Genomic DNA, 22,000 nt, shown 5'->3' with positions numbered 1-22,000 from the left:
CCTCTCCTTTTTGTCCCTACTTGTTCTATGAATGTGAAGATACTGTCTCAAACAGCAAACTAGAAAATATACCACGTAATAAGGTATAAAAAATAAAAAGCTGAAAATGCATTGTTCAACTCATCATATTTCGTGGTTAATAGAAACGAAAAATGGAATGTTAGCTAGTCAAAATTGTAGAATAGTCATTATTTTTCCTAATGTTCCTGTATGTAGGAGAAAGCCCAGAGATTAACCATTGATATAGCTTTCCAAGTTAGAAAATTTGATTCATCTTGCTTTCTCTTAGGAGAAAAATCTTGAAAAATTAGAACAGGCACAGCAGAAAATCAAGACGCTGGATAAAAGTTGTGTTTCAGCTTTGAATTTCAGCCTTATCAGCTGAAATAGTTATGTGTATATGATGAAAGTTTCAGATCAGAATTTTGCTTTATTGAATTTGGTGATGATTATATTTTAGTGTGTAAGAAATAAAAAGAAGCAAACATTTATTCAAGATTTTTAATGTTTGTCTAGGATTCTGAAAGACAACAAGCAGGATAGAGATATAATAATTTGAAAAAATGTATATGTTAGGAGTAACTTTTAAAATGTAACTGGTATACCACATAAAATGAATCGGTCTTGTGATCAAATCTTTTTGTCCATTTGTACTTATATTTTAATGTAAGTTACTGTAATATTCTACATTTGGCTACTTTATAACCATTGCATCCTTACAATTAGTGTTTTCAGAACAGTTCTCTAAGCCGGATATGTAGCTTGCATTTGCTGTGAAGCAAGTTTCTTTAAAGTTGTCAAAAAGCAAGTTCTATACTTTAGACAATTCTTATCTTTTCTATTTTAAATTTAATTACTTTTATTTTTTTATTTCAGGTATCTCTTGCAGTGTGTTTTATTCTGATGTTTGGTAATTCAATGTTATTGACATCCTATTATGCTGCATCTTTAGTAGTTATCTGGGTAAGTTGTTTAAGAAAGAAATCATGAGAGATGCTAAGAATATAATGCTGTACTGTTATTTAATGCATTGATGTAAAATGTGAAACTTCTGCATTGCCAAATAGTTCAGAAAGATTAATTTAGGGATTAGAGGAGTCTTCCATTCATTGTGTGTAAACTGCAGTAAAAGTTCTTAAAATAGAATGTCAGGTCTGTGCAAGGTGAAACTGCAGAATAATATATTCTTTCTTATTTCAGGTTGTATTGATTCTGGAGTACTGTGTTTTGTTTGTTTGTTTTTGTTTTTTAATAAATAGTTGCATGGTACAATAAACTCTTACTAAAATAAAATAATAATCTGGGATACTGGAAATTGTTGTGTGGCTACTACATCTTACCTAAAAATGCACATTCTTTTTATTATTAGGGAATTCTTGAATTAAGTCCAAAATGCTTGAAAATGAGCAGAAGAGAAGTCAGTTTATGGGTAAGGATTTTGATATATCTTGAATTTCAGAAAAGGACAATTACTTTTATTTGGTTTATTTGTTTTTTATGAAATAGAGAAATAGTTTCTGGTTTAGTTTCTTGTGTTTTAAAATCTAGAAATACAGCTGAACTGCTGTATTCAAGTAAATTGTCCATATTCCCTGAAAATAATCTTCATTTAAGGAAAAAGAAAAATGGGACATAAACATATTTATTTCATAAAATTGAAATAACATCCTTTTTATCGCAACACATTTAGTTTTATACTCAAAACTTGAATATATTTACAACTACTAAGATCTGTATGAAATTCCCTTTAAAATTGAGGAAAGAATTTAGAAGAAGCAGCTTAAAGGATAACGTGATTGCAGATACGGAGATTAAGATACTGCATTAGAGAGTCACATAAAAATATATTCTATGTAATTACTATTTTAGAATCTTTTTGATAACAACAATAAGCAGCCTATAATTAAACAGGATATGATTACAGTTTATGTCTAGTTTATGGTTTATTATAGTTTCTGATGCCCCTTATGTTAGCAGCAGCAAGTTCATAGGAGATGGAAGAAAGATACTGTGGAAGCAAAAAATATAGAAGTGTTTAGAAAAGGATTAAGTACCTTCCAGGAATTTAAGTTTGTTTGCAGCCGTTAAATATGATACTGAATGCAGCCAGAAGTCATGTTACTCCTCTGATGATGTTTAAGGAAAGATCAGTTCGCATTTTGTTGTTATATTCTCTCTGAAAGCATCTGCTGCTGGTGTCTGTCAGATACGAGATGCTGAGCCAGGTTGTCCTCTTCAGTTCAGTTGGTTTTATAAAGAAATGAGGATAGCTTCAGTTAGATTGTCTAGAATTTCTTTTGCATCATTCTGGTGTAGGGGTAAACCTAATATATAAATAAAAGTATAAGTTGCATTTAATTTCTATTTCCATGAATTTCCAACTTGAGTTTATATTGAGAAGGTACTATAAATAAGCAAGTTCCTCCAAAGGGTTAGATTAGCAGAACAGTACAAGCTCATAATGTTGGGGGGGCAATCAGTGGAAAATAATCCTACTACCCCAGTGTATGCAAAACAAATGGAATTCAAAGTTAGGCTGCACCTGTTTAAGGGCAGCTTAGGTATCACCTCTACTACAATGTAGTGTGTGGTGATACAGCCATAACATAAATCAATAGCACAAAAATTGTTTCAGTTGTATTAGGAAAAAACCAAGTAACACCCTGGTGCACTCTACTTGATGGAGCACACTTGGTTAGAGATAGTTATACTTCTTGGTGATGACATTTGAGAGTTTTTAACTAAGTGCTTAATTGATCAAGCTTTTCTAAAAAGAAAGTTTTTATTTAAACTTCCTTTGAGACATGTTTATATCATTCTGAATACATTTTAAGGTCATTGAAGGATGTGCCTGGATTATTGGGACAGTCACCTTGAAATATCTGACTTCTTTAGCATTTGGAATATCTGATGATGTAAGTGTTCTTTCTCTTAGCTTAATATCTGGCATTTTGATTTCTGTTCAGAAAGCTGTCTGCTATTACGTAACACTTTTTTAAAGTACTATTTTCTTAGTAGATTTATGTGATAGTGATATCTATGATAACATTTTATATGATAGCTCATTTATGATTCTGTTTTCTTTCCTTTTCAAATTAAATGAAACTGAAGTGGGAGTTAGGTTAAAAACTAACATTATTTTGCCAGTGAAGCATGATATTGAGAGAAGGTAAGTTAGCACAGAAAAAAAGAAATTTTCCTTAGTCTAGGAGTACACAAGTCCAATAAGATATTTTAGGCCCATGGGAAGCAACTTAATGCAACTATTCTCAGGCTTTTAAATAAGTTTAATTTATGTTTGAAAACCTCTTTTATGTTTTGTGGAAGAGCATTACTTTATACATGGAACCTTTATTTTCCTATAGTTGTGTTCTATCATTATGGGTTTTTTTATTTAAAAAAAAATCCCCTTTGAAAGATGTTATATTAACGGTATAATAATAAAACTATATAAATAATCAACTAATGACAGATCAGAAAGTAATACATATCAGCTGAAGTCAGCGGAGGCTACAAGACAGGTATTGATGTGTTTCATTTATTTAGGTTGGTTTCTTTAGGAAACGTCCTAATTTTTAATATGTTGATTTTTATCATCTTACTCATATATTTTCCTGAAACTCCAAGATTACTTTTGCAGAAGTGGAGGAGAGATTACACAATTGCTTTCCCATTCATTATGAATTACCACTTTGAGGTGCTATGACCTCAAAGGACTATGAGGTTTTTACTACTGATTTAACAAATGCTTTGTTTGTCTGTAAATGTGGCTTTGTAGAGCTTTGTGCATTTCTGTTATCTTCTGATATCTTTTCCTGTATTTTCTCAATTCCTTAGTTTACTTTTCTGTGAAGCTAATTTTTAAGAAGACAGTTTTAAAATCTTTGTTGTGACTAGGACTCCTCATTGCACTTTGGCCTGTTGTTATCAGATTCTACTGTTTAGACCTTTTCTGTGCAGATGCTACATCAAGGGGCAAAAGGTGGCAAGCTCGCATCTTAAAATGAGTATGCAAAACCATACTCTTTTTGAGCCTGCTCCCAATGATATCCCCCTTTTTCTGCCACTTTCCACTTTTGATTTTGTCCAAGCTCTTTTATGTGTGAAAACCTCATTTAATCTAGCCAAATAAATTTTTGGTGCTTTTGTCACAATATTGTAAGTCCTATAGACTTCTGTTCTAATTAAAAATCTTTGCATTTACATTTCAGCTACTTCATTGCAGAACACAGGCCAATTTTTACTTACTACTGCTTTTGTTTTTTGTTTCCTACCAGGCTCATATAGGTAATCTATTAAAATCTAAATTTACTGGCTACAAGGATTTTGATACATTGATGTACACCTGTGCTGCAGAATTTGACTTCATGGAAAAGGAGGTAATCTGATCAAATCAGGTCACTGTGGAATTGGAAACTTTTTGATTTATATCAATTTGTAACTTAAAATATCTGAGAGCCATCTCCTGCTCGCATCATAAGACTTTTCTTTTTTGAATTCAAGAGGTTACTGATGAAGCTGGAGACATAAATGGACTTCAGCTAAATTTAACTAGCTTTATTACTTTTAAATGAACTAAAAATGAAGGAATATTTTGATTTCAGTTCTAGAAAACATGTTTGCTTGAATGAAAGAAGTTTCTGGTTCAGGGGCAAATGGAAATTTACAGTTTTGAAAACTGAAGATTTTATGTAGCTGTCAGTAACTGATGTTGAATAGAGGGAAAATGTGATTAGAGCTATTAAAGGTCCTATGTTGTGGATTTAGATTACAGAGGAGCATTGATTCTTCTTAATTTGCTGTTAGTGGACTTGGGTAATTAATCAGTATCTAGATATGTATTTGAAATTTTATATGTTCCTCAAACCATAGTACTCAAATTTAGATGGCATACAATCTACTCTTAGCCTGAGGGAAGCTTGCCAAAGAAATGAGAAACATTTGCTCATGACCCTAATATTACCACCTCTACTGAGAATTCTGGGTAGAGCTGAAATTTTAGTCTCTTTTAGCTTACTTTGTTTTTGTTATACGTTTAAATTTACATTTGCCTTGAGGAAGGATGTCTTTTTATTATTTTCTTTAAAATGACCATTGTAGTAATTATGGATGAACAGAAAACAATCAATGCAGTTATTTCCGTTACAGACTCCAGTGAGATACACAAAGACTCTGCTACTACCAATTGTTCTGGTGGTTTTGGTGGTAATCATTAAAAGGGTAAGTGATTGATTTACTGAATGACTTTTACGTTGAATTTGCTTTTTAGCGTTTTTTGGAGGGACCTCTATATTGAGGAAGGAGAAGGCTAGATAAAATACGATTCTTTAAAAATATTTGTATAAAATTCTGTTTTCGCTTTACGTAGATTTTGCAAAAGTACAGTCCAGAAGTCAGTGGCAAAGCTTGCTTTGATGTTAAAGCACCAAACACAAATTTCTGTCCTTTAGCTGAGGAGAATTGTAACTATAGTTTATAACTGTTTCTGTAGATTTCAGTATGTGTAATTTGTGTAAAAACAACTTACAGTTTACAGAAGAACAGATGGGATAACTGAAAACTGTCTGACTAATTAAACATGCTAACAAAGAATTTTTAGCTAAAATATTGCATGTTTTTGTCTTAGTATAATCTCAGAATGAGATTGCCCAGGTGCAATTTAATTTTGCAAATGTTGAAGATGCTTTAGAATGCTTTTGAAAGTTTATTCATGCTTTTTTTGGCTTTCATTTTCTTCAGGCAATTAAATATCTTGTGTGGGTCTCATCTCAAAAAGGCCAATGTGAAAGGTAGATGTTGTCTTCTTTTTGAATATAAAATGGAATTTTCTGCTGGAAGTTTAAATGATTAGATATATGCTAGATAATTTAGAATTTTACATTGTGTTGGCCCTTTTTGAAGCGTAGATTATTTGCAGTTCAATAACTGAATGTCTTGGATGTACTATTTGTGATGTTTTTATAGGATGTCTAAAACTAGGTTTAGCTGCTGAACTTAGTTTTAGACATCCTAACTTCCTGCCCCAAATCTTTCTTTCGTAGTATATTTTTCTGCTGTATGTTCTTAAACCAATATTTATTTATGCTCCTATTCACTTTTGTCTCATAAACAGTGAATGCAAACATGTTCCTCCCCATTATTTTTTTTCCTGTGTTATGAAGATACTTGAGTTTCATCTTTAGAAAGGAATCCCTATCATGTTCATTTTATTTACTAAATATGTGTAATGCTTGCTCTGTTATATCTGTTTGGCATCAGTTGTTGATATTAGGCTCAAGAATGGGAAATTTGGCCAGCTGAGTGTTGTTCATTTCCCTGACATACCTTTAGCTGCATTTTCTTTCTTTTATTTACCTCTATTTCAGTGATCTCTGCTTTCCATAGTCTAATGGCCTTTATCAAAATTTCAACAGATATGAGCAGGTTTCACCATCCTGTCCTCACAGATGTTTTAGCAGAACAGCAGATATACATCATTTTGATTATATTCACATTTATATTTCTTTCCAAGAAGCTAAAGACCACATATGTAGTAACTGAGTAAATGGTTGACTCTTTGGTGACAGTGTTCTGCCTCTTTTATGTTAGTGAGATATTCTCTAGATAGGCTGTTCTATATGTGAAATAATCCATGGAAGTAATTAAAAAACCTGCTAAAATTTATTTTCAGATTGCAAATAGACATAGGGATGGAGGAGAATAGTTACTGATCTGCAATATGTTTCAAAGCTTTTTATAAAGAAAAAAATAGCTATGCAGATGCTGAGTCATGCATACCAGCTTAGTTCAATTGTTTAGAACTGTCATAGATGATTCTAAAGTAAAATGACTGCTTCTATATGATAAAAACAAATAATCTGATTTTCTGTTTTTTATTCAGAGAGGAACGTTTTAGCCACGGTGAGGTAGGACTCGTTCTGCACAGTTCTATTCCTATGTTAATGCGAATATTCAATATTGAGATACAAATTGCAGTTGTCTGATGCTGATACATGATTATTTGAAGCTAAGTATTCACATCTACTTCTATTCCCTTGTTTTCTATTGGGTCCAGTATATCACTGAAGTAACTCTGAAATGTTGAACAAAAGAAATATACTAGCTAATGGGGAGGGGAGATAGTGCAGGAGAGGAATTTTCTGGGCTTTTGCTGTAGAGGCACAGAACACTGATCTTAAGCTGGGCCTTTCAGTTTCTCCATACAGACTGAGGTGAATGATTACTATATGTAGTTTCATGGTATAATTTTCTGTCTGCAGTGACAAAGCTTGTCATTGTTTGACAAATAATATTATCCTTTTAAAGGTCCTTTTTAAATATGGCACAATGAAGATAGTTCTACATATGGTTCTTTTAATAAAATTACCTAAATAGTATACTTGAATGGTAGCTTTCTTTTGTGATTTCTTTTTTATTTGCAGTTAAGTCAGCATGGACAATGCAAAATTTTCTTAGCATCTAAGGTGGTCAAAGCTTACAAGAGAAGCTTTTTATAATCCTTTTTGACCTTTATACCCATTTATTCAAATTCTTTAGTAGGAAACCTACTATAACTCTAGAGTAGAATAGGGAAACAGTTCACTGAAGATCAGTTTTAAATATGCACATGGTCGCATTTGGAAAGCCAAATACTTTATTCATTAGAGTATGAAATTACAGAATTATTTCAATAATTAGGAAAATATAACTATAGAGTGATGTATCAAAAATACTGAATCTGCTTTATAATAATTGATTCAGATGGGAAGGAATGAACTCTCACTTCCAATGCAAACCAAAGATTTCCTAAAGAGCTTCTATTTTGCTTTGGGTATTTAGTAGTTTATTATGGATTGTGCTGTGAGAGAACTATCATGCCATTCAGAATATTTTAATCAATCAGATACAGGTATTTTTGCAATCAATACTTAATGTTTAACTACAGCACTTCCACAGGAAACATAGATTCAATGTTAGGAGTGTTGAGTGATGACTCTGCTTGTTGAACTTTCTAAGCTCTTACTTTTGAGAATGCTAAAGCAGTCTGGTGCTATAAGCAGACCTGTGGTTATGTGATTACTGAGGATGATTTTAGTTGCTTCTTTCATTTCATGCTTGTTAAGTATTTTAGATATTAAGTAATAAGGTCTATTCACTCCTATAAAGAAATTATACAAGAAATTTTACATACATTATTGCCTCCCTCATACTTCAGGATCTTTTGGAAACGTAGCCGTTTCACTAGCTGCTTTTAGTGTTACTATTACTATTTCTCCTTCTTGTTGTTCCATACCTTAACATACTACACACATTTTTGAAAAAAAGATTGCAAAGTCATTATCACTGTCTGAAATGTGAAGATCTTTATTTTGACATAGACTCTTTTTTGGATAAGCTTGTCATTTAAGCTATACTGAAGAAGAAGTTGTATATTTAAGATACAGATGAAACATACGCAAATACTAGCTTATGCTTGTGTGGTATGTTTGTTTTTGCAGCTGGTGTATCATGCATTGCAGCTGTTGGCGTACAGTGTCCTAGCGATTTTAATTATGAGACTAAAACTGTTTTTGACACCCCATCTTTGTGTTATGGCTTCCTTAGTGTGTTCAAAGCAGGTAAGATCTTTTTTTTAATTCTGTAACTGTCCAGCACTGGTACTATTACCCAGATACTGGTTTTAAAACCAATTTTCGTGTTTGTAATTGGTAAATCTGACTATACTAGTTAAAAGTAAACCAGTTTAGTCTGTCTAAAAGTAAGGCTACACATGTTCCCCTCTCCCCTCAGCCCAAATAAAGCAAAAATCTTGTATTATGCAACTTGTCCAACTGCATTATTACACAAATTAATACACTGTGAATTGAGCTTGAGCATAGGAAGGCATATACTAGATTTTGTTTTATTTGAACACTTCTATGCCATTGCAAGCTTTGTATGAACTACTGATTTTATCCAAATGGTGTTTAAGCTTGTTTACGTTGTGTTTTCACAGCTTTTTGGATTGCACTCCATATTTTTTGGTTATTAATTTACTCTAAAAAGACATTTCTAAATAGTGATTTATATTCAGATTTAATTTTCCTAGCTTGAAATCATCCATAAAACCAAAATGTTATTAGATTGGTTTCCACATATAGAATGTCTTAGAATTGGCTTTACATGTTTCAGTAGTTGTGTTTTTGAGAGTGAACTTGATTGAATCTGTATCTGGGTAGCTGTTTCACAAGCTTTGCAGCTGCTGCAAAAGTAGGGTAAGCAGTCCTCTATCTGGAAAGTGTTACTTCCATCATATGAAGTAAATATCCCACACTGAGAGAGTGAATGGTGATTAATACTGAACTTTCAGGAAGCTAATGGGAATGTCTATATGGGGAACACCACCATGAGGATCTATGGGATAAAGAATCCAGGGAGGGACAGTTCTTCCATAATGCTGTGCAGGCTACATAGTAATCCGTCTGGTTTACTGTTGTGCGCCTTACTTTCTTGATGCTTATTTTGTTACTTGGGGGCCTCATATGCAAAAGTGCCAAGTGCTTGCTGACATCAAAGGAATCTGTACTTTGAACATATAAAATACTATGAACATGTGAAATACTCTTAAAAAAGTAAATTCATTTAGTCACCTTGGAACTGAGTATTCAGACTTAATAGAAACTTACCTTTCCTGTATTCTGTTGCCATTCTGAAAGGTAGGCAGGTGCTCTTATGACACTCCCCAGCTTTTGGTTACTTGATCTTGCAGTATTGGCATCCTCTTAGGGGGTCTGGTTGTTTGTTGAGTAATTAATAGGAGTTACACTGCAGTTAAAATTTTCTAAGTGGACTCTGTCTTATACTAGCAGTGGAAGTGTCACTGTACAGTATTTTGATATGAAATGGCTTTTAAAACATCAGAAAAGCAAAAAAAACCCAAATCTGTTTATCTTCTTCTAACATATTGTTGTAATTTGTGGATAACAAAATTATCATAGAAGTGAATTCCGTCCAGAGATAATTTGTTCTTAATTCTTGTTTTAATAGTTTGTGTTCCTAAAAGAAAATTTGTTGGCTTTTCTGCCCTGTTATGCACTTGGTTTGCATTATACAATACAATGCAACAAGAGTTAAAACACTTGTGTAATTTTGTAGCAGGTGAACTTTCAATTTTGTGCTATTTCTGTATTCTGTGCCACAGGAAAAGGCCTGATGCTTCTCTGTCATACCTCTGCAAATTGACAAATGTATTACTTAAGAAAATCTGAACTACTCTTTTTCTGTTGTATGGATAGAAGTATTCTCTGAAAGATAAGAAAAAGTACCTTGTAACTGGTAATGGTGAAAGATGAGCCGATAGGAAGGTTTCTGGTAATAGGTTGTCTCCTTTGCTTTTTTTGTATAGTAAGCTAGCTAGTACATGGCAAACTAGCAAAAGTTTTAACTTTACTTTTTTGTTTGTTTTAATACCAAAGCAATATTTTTCGATTCATTTTGAATATAATTCAAAATTCATTTTGGGTAACAGTATGTTCATTGTACTATTGCAACTAAGTTCATTGTGCCAGTTAATGAAATACGATACTTTTGGTAATCATTGCCTTTTGGATTTTAGAGGATGCCATGTTAGCACTATGTAAATATTTGCAAGAAGGAAAGGTTCAGAGTAATTTATCAATATATATTTCCTTTCAAGTTGTATCAGTTTTCTAGGATTTACTTTATGCCACTAACTTTTGTCCAGTCTATCAGTAGGAAAGATTGTCTATCATGTTTAAAAAGAGAAAGAGACTGGAAAGAACAAAAAAGTGCAAGACAAGGTGTGTTCTGCTTCGAAAAGCTTTTTGGTCCTTTGGTTGTCCTGCTCTTATTTTTGTGGTTGTAGAATGAGAGCAAGATTCTCAGGAAGGTACAAATCCAAATGTCCACCTATTCTGGAAGCTGTTCCTGTTGGACCAGATGGCTCAGGTCCAGTGGCTTTTTTCCCCCTTCTTTGCAGCATCATGGAGGAGTAGTTGGACTGAAAGAACCAGGTCTTGAATGCTAGGAAAAATAAGGCTTTAGGTTGCTGTAATTTGGGAGAGTTGCTCCGTATAGAAGGTAAATGACCAGCTGTAGTACAAGTAAAAATAATTTAAAAAAAAACCTCATGTTGCTGTCAATGAAGATTCTTTTGCCTTTAAAATGTTTGCTAGGTTGATGCTGATTGATACCTGTAAAAGACAAGCTAGATTCTCTCCAGTCTTGACTGAGGCACACTTTTTTTAGTGTGGAGCTGCTGTAATTTTCCAGGTAACACATGACTGGGTTGAGCACAAGAGAGAAATGCTGACATCCTGATCCATAGGGCTATCAGACCACTTCTAAGACTACTCTGACTTAAGCAAACAAAAGACTAAGAAAATTTAAGACTAAGAATTTTTTGTAGGCTCAAGAAAATATCAAATGGTTTACATATTTTTTTCTGCCCTACTGGCTTCTTAGCAGAAATAATTTTTTGAGATTGAAAAATGTGACTCTATGTGTAATAATGATATAGAGGAATTATTGTGATTGAGGGGGTGAGCAGCTGAAGATAGGACTTGAGACCAAATGATTGACTAGTTTGCTGCGTTTTTCATTGTTTAAAGTTTTAGATGTTTACATGGAAGATATGTTGACAAGCAACAATTTGTCTTTACAGATGTAAAAAAAATTCTAAGCAAATAAAACATGTATAACTATCTCATTTTAAGTGAGGTCAACACTATCGTATCCTCTAACAGGCCTTTTAAATTTACCTGCAAGGGGTATGTTAATATAACTGCTTTATTTTGAGACATGTTTATCAGCTGCCAGTAAAAATGTATCCTTTTATTAATGAACATCAGTCTGAGAAGTAGTTTTGTAAATAGGATATACCAGAAGTAATCTGTAAATGGGAAGGAATTTTGTTTATAGTGTTCTTTGAGACCATTTCATGAATCTGTATATTTTCCATTATCTCACTGTTGCAGCTTGTGGCATCTGATGGAAAGCTAGAGAGATTTAAAACTTGTTTATTTGATCAAAAAAAAAAACAACCCCAAAACCTTGAATCAATACAAAAGGAAAAAAAAAAAAGAGAGAGAGAGAGAGAGAGAGAGAGAGAGAGAGAGAGAGAGAGAGAGAGACAACATGCTGGAAAAAGAAATGCTGCTTTTGCACTGCATATAAGTTCAGCTATTCTAGGCTCTTTATGTAAACAAAATAGTGCTAAATTGAGGTATTTCTTAATATTATTGATGCTTTGTAAAAGCATTATAGGTATGTGATTTCCTTTGATTTGGAAAGCCATGAAACTCTGTAAAGAGTTCTGAACTTTTAACATGTTCTTAGTTGAACTGAGGCTACTGCAACTGCTGTTAAAAAAGGAGGTTTGCTCATGTAGACCAGCATACAAATGAATTCATTTCTCTCCCATCCTTCCAGACCTGTGCCAGAGGTCAGGCATATTTGGTATATTAAGTTTTCTTGGATAATGCTGCTGTTTTTGCTGGAGTGTTTAGCAGGAAGTCTTTTAGGAAAAGAGTGGAGTACACTGTATTTTGCAGGTGGCTTGGGAAATTAAATAATCTAAAATAATTTAGGGCTAGTTTATACCAAAAATAATATATGCTACTTAATTGGTGTAATCAGACTAGTGGGAGATGTTACTGGGAAATTTTGTTATTTCATACTTTAATTAAAAAGTGGGTTAAAGTACTCTGAGTGAAATGTGCTTATGTAGTGCAGGTTTGATATTTGAAATGTAAAGCTTTCCAATCAACAGATAGCTAAAAAAATATTTTACATTTTAATGTGATCTGACGTTTAGTTCAGATATGAATGACTTAAAGTATCCTTGCTCAAACCAAACAAGAACACAGCAAATTTGGTACTTTTTTCAGGTTTGTTAATATTTGCTTTAAGCCTCCAGCATGTTGTCTTTAGGGAAAAATGCAAGGGCAATCTTTTTCAGTTCAGGAAAGGGGAGCATAGGATATAAAGCAATATTAAGCCCATATTCTAAAATTCTGCTTTTTTGATACATTTTCAGAAATTTGCATAATAATGTTTACTTAATCCACATACTAGAGCCAGAAACTCTTGATACAAGAAGATAAAATACTGCATAAGTGCAGCTAGCATTATTGAGTGGTCTTTACTTGCAGAATTTGACATCCTAACTAAAACTTTAGAAGCTGCATTAATGTCAATTTTCTTTTTTTATAGTATTAAAAAGTATAATGCACTGCATTCCATAAATGTGGGTACTTCTTATGAGGTCTCATCGAACTATAGTGGAGAAGCAATAGAAGAATGACTTCATAATATAATATATGTTAGATTCCTTACAGAGAAATAAAAATCAGTTGTCCTGCTTATAGTGTTACAGAATTTTTGTCTAGGAATTAATCGATTCTTCTGTTTCAGTTGTTTGGATGGCTCTTCTGTAAAATCCAGCCCAAAATATTGGTCTTTGCCATTTTAGCATTGATGACATTAGAAGGATCATCAAACCTTCAAACTCAGTGGAACATCATAGGAGAATTTAGCAATTTGCCACAGGAGGAACTTTTAGAATGGATAAAAGTCAATACCAGACAAGGTAAACTATTTAATAATATTTGATGTTCCCTGTTTGAGGTGATAGGACTTCGTAGAGCAACAACTGCAAAGTTGTTGCTACTATCCATGGCTTTGCCTTGGGACCGTCCAAAAGTCACTATTTAGTCATTTGTACTCGCAGAAGTTGTCTCAAATGAAAAAATAGCAAAATGCTTGTTTCGTTAGACTCCAGCCTACCAGTCTGGAAGTTCTAACCACTGTTGTAGTATTCCTACAGCAGAAGTGTTTGTGCAAAGTCCAATTAAAGCATTTTTTCACTTACATGACACTGATCCTGTACTGATAGAAGATCGTTGTTTTGCTAGAGGAGAATTCAAACTGGGTGTGTTGTGGTTGCTCCTGTCTTTTACTAAAGTGAATAAAAGTGTCATAAAACTAGCTGGAAAAAATAGTTACCATTTTAGTGGGAAAATACTTTCCAGCCAGTAAGGACTTGTAAGAACTTATTTTTTTTTTTTTTAAACTCATTTAGCAGTGGCATAAGAAGGGACAAATAAACAAATGTTGTCATAATGAATAAATGGTAATACTATTCAAGAACAAAAAATAATATGTATTACATACCCATTATTAGATGTTTAGTTATCTAATGACTTATGTTGGGGTCAAGACTGAAAAAAAATAGAAAGGTGTCAATTTTGTGTGTCCTGTGGGTGCCATGAAAGGCCTTCTCAAAAGAGCGCCTTTCCCTCCTTGCATTTCTGTTGTTTTGTTCTACAGGAATACTGTTTTAGATATTTGAAGATCAATTCTGTGCTTTTACTGCTTGATTCTTAATCTCAAACATATTTTTCATTCTGTGTTTCAGATGCAGTTTTTGCAGGAGCAATGCCTACGATGGCAAGTGTTAAATTGTCTACACTTCGTCCTATTGTAAATCATCCTCATTACGAAGATGCAGGATTGAGGTAAATGTAAAGGTTGAGGGTTTTTTTTTTCATTAGCCATTAGCTCTCTTCACACTGGTAACATGCAGTAGGACTGTCATCATGTTATATAGTAAAACTTGTTAAAAACTTGTAAAACTTGTTTCGATATTTAGTCAGACTGAAAACATATGAAGCTTCTTTGAAGATTTTTTTTCATCAGCTAGGATGTACTGTAGGATAGATACAGCTTCAAACTTACGTATATCCAAAAAAAATCCAAATATGATTCTAGAATTGGGAATAACATGTACTAATATATCCTTTTTTTCATTCTGTTTTCTCATGACATTGTATAGATTCTTTTTTTTCCTCAAGAGAGTCACTTTAGTTGTTCTTTTCACCTTTCTGCAATTGAATGTTGTTTTTCATCGTATTATATCTAATTATGGCAATACTGAGACTAGTTGAAGTTGAAATTTGTAGTGAAACTTCTACCAGTTCATTCTACATTGAACTTGAAGGACTAAGTTGTGTTCTTTGTTATTTTCAAAATCAGGAAATTTTTGTAAATCAAAATTGACTTATCCAGAAAGGTCGTGATTTTCTTTTTTTTTATTTTAATGTCATAGATCATTTGTTTGGTAAAAACAAGGTGGATAAAAAACAAAGATAAAGGAGGTGATGGGGACACCGATGTTATGTGCCTTATGCCCTTAGTTCTGTATCTGCGCTAAGTCCAAAATATAGGACAGGGTGTGTTTGGGGAAAATAAGCCAGAGATGTTATCAGAAAATGCACAGGAGTTGACAATGTCATGCTTTGCACAATCAAGGAAGGATATTACTGGGTAATACAAACAAGACCATGGTTTCAAGTGACAATTTTGCTCTCTTTCAGCATAAATAGACTTCAGAGTGAACTTTTGGTCTTGGGCTCTGCATTTGAGAATAGTCTAACAGGACCAATGAGAATTACCTTCGGCAGAGGGGACTGAGCAAACAACTTCTTTTGATCGTGTCCAGTCCAAGCAAGCTCGAACTGCTGTCTTTCTATCTAGCCTTGAATACTACATTTTGAATACATAGATTTAACATCTTTACCTTTTGCGTTCCCAGTAACCATGGATCTTGTTACAAAGTTGTCTCCTGCTACAGAAAAATGGAAGGACTGTATATATTGTTCTTGGAATCATTCTATTTGTGAAGCCATTGCATTAAAGCAAATAACTCTTATTTTAAACTTTATTTTAGACTAGTTGCCTTGTGAAATGAGCCTTCCTGTGTAGCCTAAAATTTAAGCTTATGGTTTTCTTGCCATGTTGTTAACTAATCTTTATGGCATTTCTTTTTGAAGGGCCAGAACTAAGATAGTATATTCCATGTACAGTCGAAAACCTGCAAAAGAAGTAAAAAAAGAATTGATAAAACTAGGAGTGGATTACTACATTCTAGAAGAGTCATGGTGCATAAGAAGAACAAAGTGAGTGATCTCTGTCTTTCTCACAGGAGTAGTATGCCACTCAAATACATAGTCTAGCATTCACATAAAGCAGTAGTTTTGAAATGTTGATCTATACTTTATTAAAAGTGCCCAAAATACATTTTAGTCTGGCTTCTCCAGACACTAATACGTATAACTAAGGTTAGAAACACATTGATAACACTGTGGTCTTCATTTGCACTTAAAAAGCTGTGTTTTGTCTATTTTTAAACTTCACTGTAGAATATAGAGGGGGTTCACAAAAGAAACAAGTTATAATTCACAGAATCACAGAGTGGTTGAGGTTGGAACGGACCTCTGGAGACCATCTAATCCCACCCCCCTGCTCAAGCAGGGTGACCTAGAGCACGTTGCCCAGGATTGTGTCCAGATGGCTTTTGAATATCTCCAAGGATGGAGACTCCACAACCTCTCTGGGTAACCTGTTCCAGTGCTCTGTTACCCTCACACAAAAGAAGCTTTTCCATATGTTCAGACAGACCGTCCTGTGTTTCTGTTTGTGCTTGTTGCCTCTCGTACTATCACTGGGCGCCACTGAGAAGAGTCTGGTCCCATCCTCTTTGCACCCTCCCTTCAGATACTTATACACATTGATAAGATCTCCCCCCTAAAATCCCTCTAATTCTGTTGTGGAAAGAACAGATGTGTGTGTATAATAAAAGTCTAGTATGATTAAAAGGTGCAGAATAAAACATAATTTGAGAATTGTAATATTACCACTGTAGATCCCTGAATATTTTGTCATGTTTCGACTTAAGAAAAAACTATGCTTTTTTCCGTAATTTTTCTTTTTACCCTTTAAAACACCATTCATTCAGATAACTTGATTTTCTATGTGTTTAGAATAAAATGAAATAAATCTATGCTATTTCTTAGACAATATCTTTGACAAATTAGGAAATTTTCAGTAATTTTAACTTTGAAAGATAACCCTATAAGGAATTGTTGTTGGTTGTGTGCCTTAATAAAAAAGCAAGAAGATACCACTTTTTTTTAAAAAGGTGTTTTATTTCCTGAGTTTTCTTTGGAAGTTTTGGGGGTGTGAACTTTGCCTTCCATTTTCTAGGAAGTTTTAAGGATCTCTGGCAATGTATATTGCATAATTTGAGTCATTTTGTAATATATACCGCCTCTTCAAAATTAATCATTATTAACTGTGTAACCCCCAAAGCAGACAAATTTTATATCTTCTAAATACTTTTTGTTGAATTACTAATATAATTATTAATTCTCTAATCTGATAAGAATTTGTAGCATAAAAATAAACCTAAAAAAGTTAGAGAAGGCATAATCAAATATTCATAGAAAAGTTTATACAATGGAGTTTAAAGAGCTGCATGTTTTTTGATGGCATTTCTTAATTTCTGTTTACATATTCAAATGTTTTCTAGGCCTGGTTGCAGTATGCCTGAAATTTGGGATGTGGAAGATCCTACCAATAGTGGCAAAATTCCTCTCTGTAACCTTATGAGCAAGGATTCCAGACCGCATTTCATCATGGTATTTGAGAATAGCAATTACAAGGTCCTGAAGGTTCCAAAGGAATAATGTCTCAATGCAAAGAACCATCGGTCTTTCAATTTTTTAAACTAGTAATTATAAGAATTCTAAATCAGAAATACCTTTTCTACTAAACTTAAAATGGAAAAATGTGTATTTTATTTTTTACCATTTTAAATGAATTCTGATTATAGAAGTATCTTAAACCTAACAGTTTGGATTTCTATTTCAGGGTCAGTCCCTTGAGATTTGCTATGCAAATGGTTATATGTTTGCACATTTTATTTAACACTGATCCAAAAAAGTTAAAAGTAGCTGTGGAAAGAAACTCCATTCTCAAAACCAATACTATTGTGAAATGGGACTGTCAGAATGTTTTAGCAAAGCAAGTTTGTTTAAAGTGTTGGTGCTATCATCTAGGAGCAAAAGAATGGTGCTATAGCATCTGGCATCGCATTTCTCATGTCACTAACATTACCCATCTCTCTTCTGGACGACATGATACTTGCTAGAAATTCTTTTAAAAGTCATGTAATTTCATTAGTCATATCTGAGAGAAATACATTTCTTCTTTGAGAGGATTAAGAATATTGATCATTTTGGATCACTTAAACATGTGCTTTAAGCTTGCTTTTGAAATGGAAAGGTTTGTAAACAATCTTGAAACTTTATTCTTTAGACGCATCTTTCTGGAACCTTATTGATATTAAAAAGACTAACAAGGGTAATGTTTGCAGTGAGCAATAGTTTAGCTTCTCAGTCTTCAAGGATTTTGGCATTCTTACGCATTCAGAATAAGCAGACGTAATGTATGTGAAATTTTTAAGGGAAAATGCTTTATTCAGGAAAAATCTGTCATAGCCTTAGAAAAATACTAAAATAAACTCTTCACTGCCTTAACTAGACCTTCAGCGCCTAACTTGATAAGAAATGACTTTCAAAATTTATGTCCAATTTTCTTTCCCCATGTATTAGATCCATCCTGCCTGGATTTTATTGTACATTGTTCATCCAGTTTTAGTAATGCTAATTTTTGAAATAGTTTGAAGGATCTTCAGCTCTAAAGAAAAATGAAATTTACCCCAGTTGTGATATGGGTATAGTCAAATGGTGGTGTGGACATAATCATTCCACGACATTAGAATGGTTCTACAGTTTTTCTGTCATCTTGACGTCAAACCAACATTATAAAGAGTTTAGAGAATTACTTTCCAATATACTCAGTGCAAGGACTCCCTGTAGTCATTTAACAAACTTGACAGAGTTTTTGTATAAATAGCCATTGGAAGCATTACAGCAATTGTGGTTCTACAGTCTAAGATTGTAGTAGTTGAAAGATCCTCTGGATATCATTCATGTTTGTTTTTTGTTCAGACACTAGTCTATTGATATGACTGGTCTTTTTGAGCCCTGACAGCATCTAGCAGTATTAGGTGCTATAGAAGTAGCACCTGTCACACCTGAAACGGTAACAATTAAATGAGAACTTACGATAAAGTACTACTATAAAAGCTGATCAGTATTCAAAAACTTTCATTTTTTTTTAATCTGTTTTATCAAGAGAGTGAGGGAAAATGGCTGAAAATGCATTAGCCTTTTAACTTTTACAGAGTAGATTTTGGAAAAATTTCTATAAGGAAACTATCACAAAAAGGGCTTTCAGGAAGTCACTTTTTAAAATGTTAACTGAATTCAAGGAAGCAGGAAAAAAGATCTTTATATAAACATTGTGACTAGTGTTACAGCACAAAAAGGTACTGTATTTTTATGAGGTTTATGCCAACTGTTAACATGTACTTATATGTGGTTAAATAAAAAAAAGATGTAAAGTGTTTTCATGTTTCTGATGTTACATTTCTGCTCTTATTTACCTGATTTATCTGTCGGAATTGGAAATACTTCTAGCTTTGGGTGCAATAAATTTCTTCAGTACAATGGGCACAATTTATAATTCAGTATCTCACTTTTGATAATTGTGCCAACTGTAACATTTAGTATGAAGATAAAATGAGGCACCTTTGTGAAACAAAGATACTAAGACCTATTCAGTACTGCCTAGCCTTTTGTCATTCTCATCTACCATTTAAAAAAATTGGTTTGCTTTTGCCTTTTTTGCAATTCAGCTTAAACAGTGAAACTAAGTCAGTCAGTTTCACTTGGCTTTTCGATTAAGATGTGAGTTCCACAACACAGATCTCACTCCGAGATAAGTAAAGAAAGCTCCTTCAGCAAAAGAAAACACATAAGGAAGAGTACAGGGTTTTTGGAAATCAGCACTGTTGAAAGCAATTAGGAAATGCAAATTATGTCTTGGGACCTGTGTATTCAAATGGCATTGTTGCACAGTTTCCATAAACAATGTTATTTCACCTAAGTTACAAAATGTGAAGGACTGCAATAAATCAATACGACATTTTTAAGACAAATAAAAAGGTGCTTCTGTATCATTTCAGCAGCTGGACAAAAGACCTGAAATCTTAACTGATACTAATGGTCTTCTGTATAAGCTTTATGCTTGTACTATAAGGAGAGAGTAGGATAACAGGTGTGGTATGAAAGGCAGCCTTCACTCTATAAATATTTAAACAGTATAAATGTTGAAGAATGATTATTCTCAGAGTGACTTTAAGACTGGGGACATAAAATGGCATGCAAAAGTTGTAAATTTGAGATCTGGTCAGCTGTGTAGTAATTGCTTGGATGGTGAAAGCTCTCTTAGTGGTATGTTGTACAAATTCTCAACTGTAGCTAAATGACGCAAGCATTTCAAAGCTATTTCAGGTCAAAGTCGAACAGATTATGATAAACTATGTTCAGCAGATGTTTAAGCTGACCTGTTTGTTTGGAGCTGATAAGGAGGATTTACTGGGTTGAGTATCAGACTGTAGCGAGATGGTGCCTAGGAACAGCTTTTAACTACCTTGGCTGGAACAAACTTAGTTTTGCTAGGTGGAAATGGAAGGCTGAGGAGGGGTATCAAAAGTTAATGCAGAGCAATGGAATACAGGAACAGTTTTCCTAAAATTGCCAGAAATAATGATAATTGGGGAAATACATGGTATGAACATGAACACTAACAAAAGTGTGTTAGCTGGTATAGCAGCTCGTAAGCATAGGTGGATGGCCATACAGACTTGGCTTCTGTATTGAGCAGATGTCAAATTGCAGCCATTAATGAAATTCCATGGGCTAGATCACCTCTTCCATGACAAACTTAGGGGAGGAAATGAGTCGTCTGCGAAGTGTTCTCTGAACTCTTCAATATTGAGCAGTTTTCCTTCTGCTTCCAGAAGGAAATGGCTGGTCTTTTTAGGTTCTCCAAATTTCAGATTCTTTTCCTTCATCTTTGCCTGAGTCTGAATATAGGAGGGGTAAGGATTGCTTTACCATTTTTTTGGTTTATTTTTCAATTTATGTTGATTTAACTATATTGAGCTATACCACTCCTATTAATCAGTATATATACAATCTGTTCACCTCTTAAGAAGGCATGATTTGTTCCAGTTTTTAGTAGAACATAACTGTTCAAGTATAGGTTTTTTGAAGAAGTTACTAAACGTGGCACAGTTACAAATGAGGAACAATCAGATGCTTATTTAAATAAGAAAATTAAAATTTTAATAATGTTTGTTTCAAAAACTGACCCACCCTGCTCATGTGTGAAGTGGCAGAGAAATCGGGTCAAACAGTGCTAGTGTTATCTTGAAAGAACAATGTGTATTTTCCAAATGATTTTAAAACTACACTTGCTAGTTTTAAAATCCCTATCATCTCCTCACGAATTGACTTCTGTTTCTGATATTGTCCTATAATTCTCCATTATTGAAGTCCAAATAATGTACGAAAATGTCAGCTTTTTGAGTAGACTCATCGTGTAGTTGTTCAACAACTTTATTAATTCCTGTCAGAGCACATACAGAACATCTATTGCCAATAGATGATGGGGTATAGATACAAAATATGATGAATGAATAACTCTAATTTCTTTTCTGGCTGAGGCCTGGAGTCGGATAGCCTGCATTTCAACATTGATCAATGATATGAGAAGAGACCATAATGATGCCAACTGAACCTTTTCCTGGATATCAGATCAATTTCCCTGGACTTTGGATCAGGCATTACAGCTACCGCAGCTTAATGGCCTCCCCAGCCATGTCAGAAATACACAGGAAATCATTTATTAGAAAGTTTCTTCTCCTTTTGCTGTTAGGTGAGAAAATACTGCTTGATTATTCTGCAAAATTCCTACAAATGGGAGTATTTCTGTGGCCAGTCTTCCACCTACTCAAGATATCAATGTGCAGATTGGTTCTTGAGTGCAAGCAGCACTTGTCTTCCCTATTTGGCAGGAAGGATGAGATCTAGCTTTTGGCCTGAAACAGAAAAATTTCTAAAGAGAAAATGTCTGACCTTTTGGTGTTCATCTGGAAGGAAACAAGTCGTTTGAGTTTATTCAGTTGGCATGACCAAGCTTATTTTTGATGCCAAAAAATCTTACTTTTGTTATTAATTATTGGTGTATTTAGACACTTGAGCAGTATTGT

General features: G+C 33.6%; 1 protein-coding gene across 1 annotated transcript in view; it reads left to right on the top strand.

The window, feature by feature from the left end:
• DPY19L1 (dpy-19 like C-mannosyltransferase 1) overlaps positions 1 to 19,290 on the top strand; it is a 51,296-nt gene extending 32,006 nt beyond the window's left edge. Inside the window, exons 12-23 of the mRNA XM_064506549.1 lie at positions 877 to 963; positions 1,370 to 1,429; positions 2,835 to 2,915; positions 4,278 to 4,379; positions 5,149 to 5,220; positions 5,740 to 5,789; positions 6,881 to 6,905; positions 8,478 to 8,597; positions 13,393 to 13,567; positions 14,396 to 14,495; positions 15,810 to 15,935; positions 17,348 to 19,290. Of these exons, the coding sequence (XP_064362619.1) occupies positions 877 to 963; positions 1,370 to 1,429; positions 2,835 to 2,915; positions 4,278 to 4,379; positions 5,149 to 5,220; positions 5,740 to 5,789; positions 6,881 to 6,905; positions 8,478 to 8,597; positions 13,393 to 13,567; positions 14,396 to 14,495; positions 15,810 to 15,935; positions 17,348 to 17,504 (1,155 nt within the window). The 3' untranslated portion in view covers positions 17,505 to 19,290. The remainder of the gene's footprint in view (positions 1 to 876; positions 964 to 1,369; positions 1,430 to 2,834; positions 2,916 to 4,277; positions 4,380 to 5,148; positions 5,221 to 5,739; positions 5,790 to 6,880; positions 6,906 to 8,477; positions 8,598 to 13,392; positions 13,568 to 14,395; positions 14,496 to 15,809; positions 15,936 to 17,347) is intronic.
• Positions 19,291 to 22,000: the final 2,710 nt, after the last annotated feature.

This window comes from Dromaius novaehollandiae, chromosome 2 (genome assembly GCF_036370855.1).
Source record: "Dromaius novaehollandiae isolate bDroNov1 chromosome 2, bDroNov1.hap1, whole genome shotgun sequence".
In the NCBI taxonomy this organism is placed as follows: Eukaryota; Metazoa; Chordata; class Aves; order Casuariiformes; family Dromaiidae; genus Dromaius; species Dromaius novaehollandiae.
This window is presented reverse-complemented; position numbering and strand designations above follow the sequence as displayed.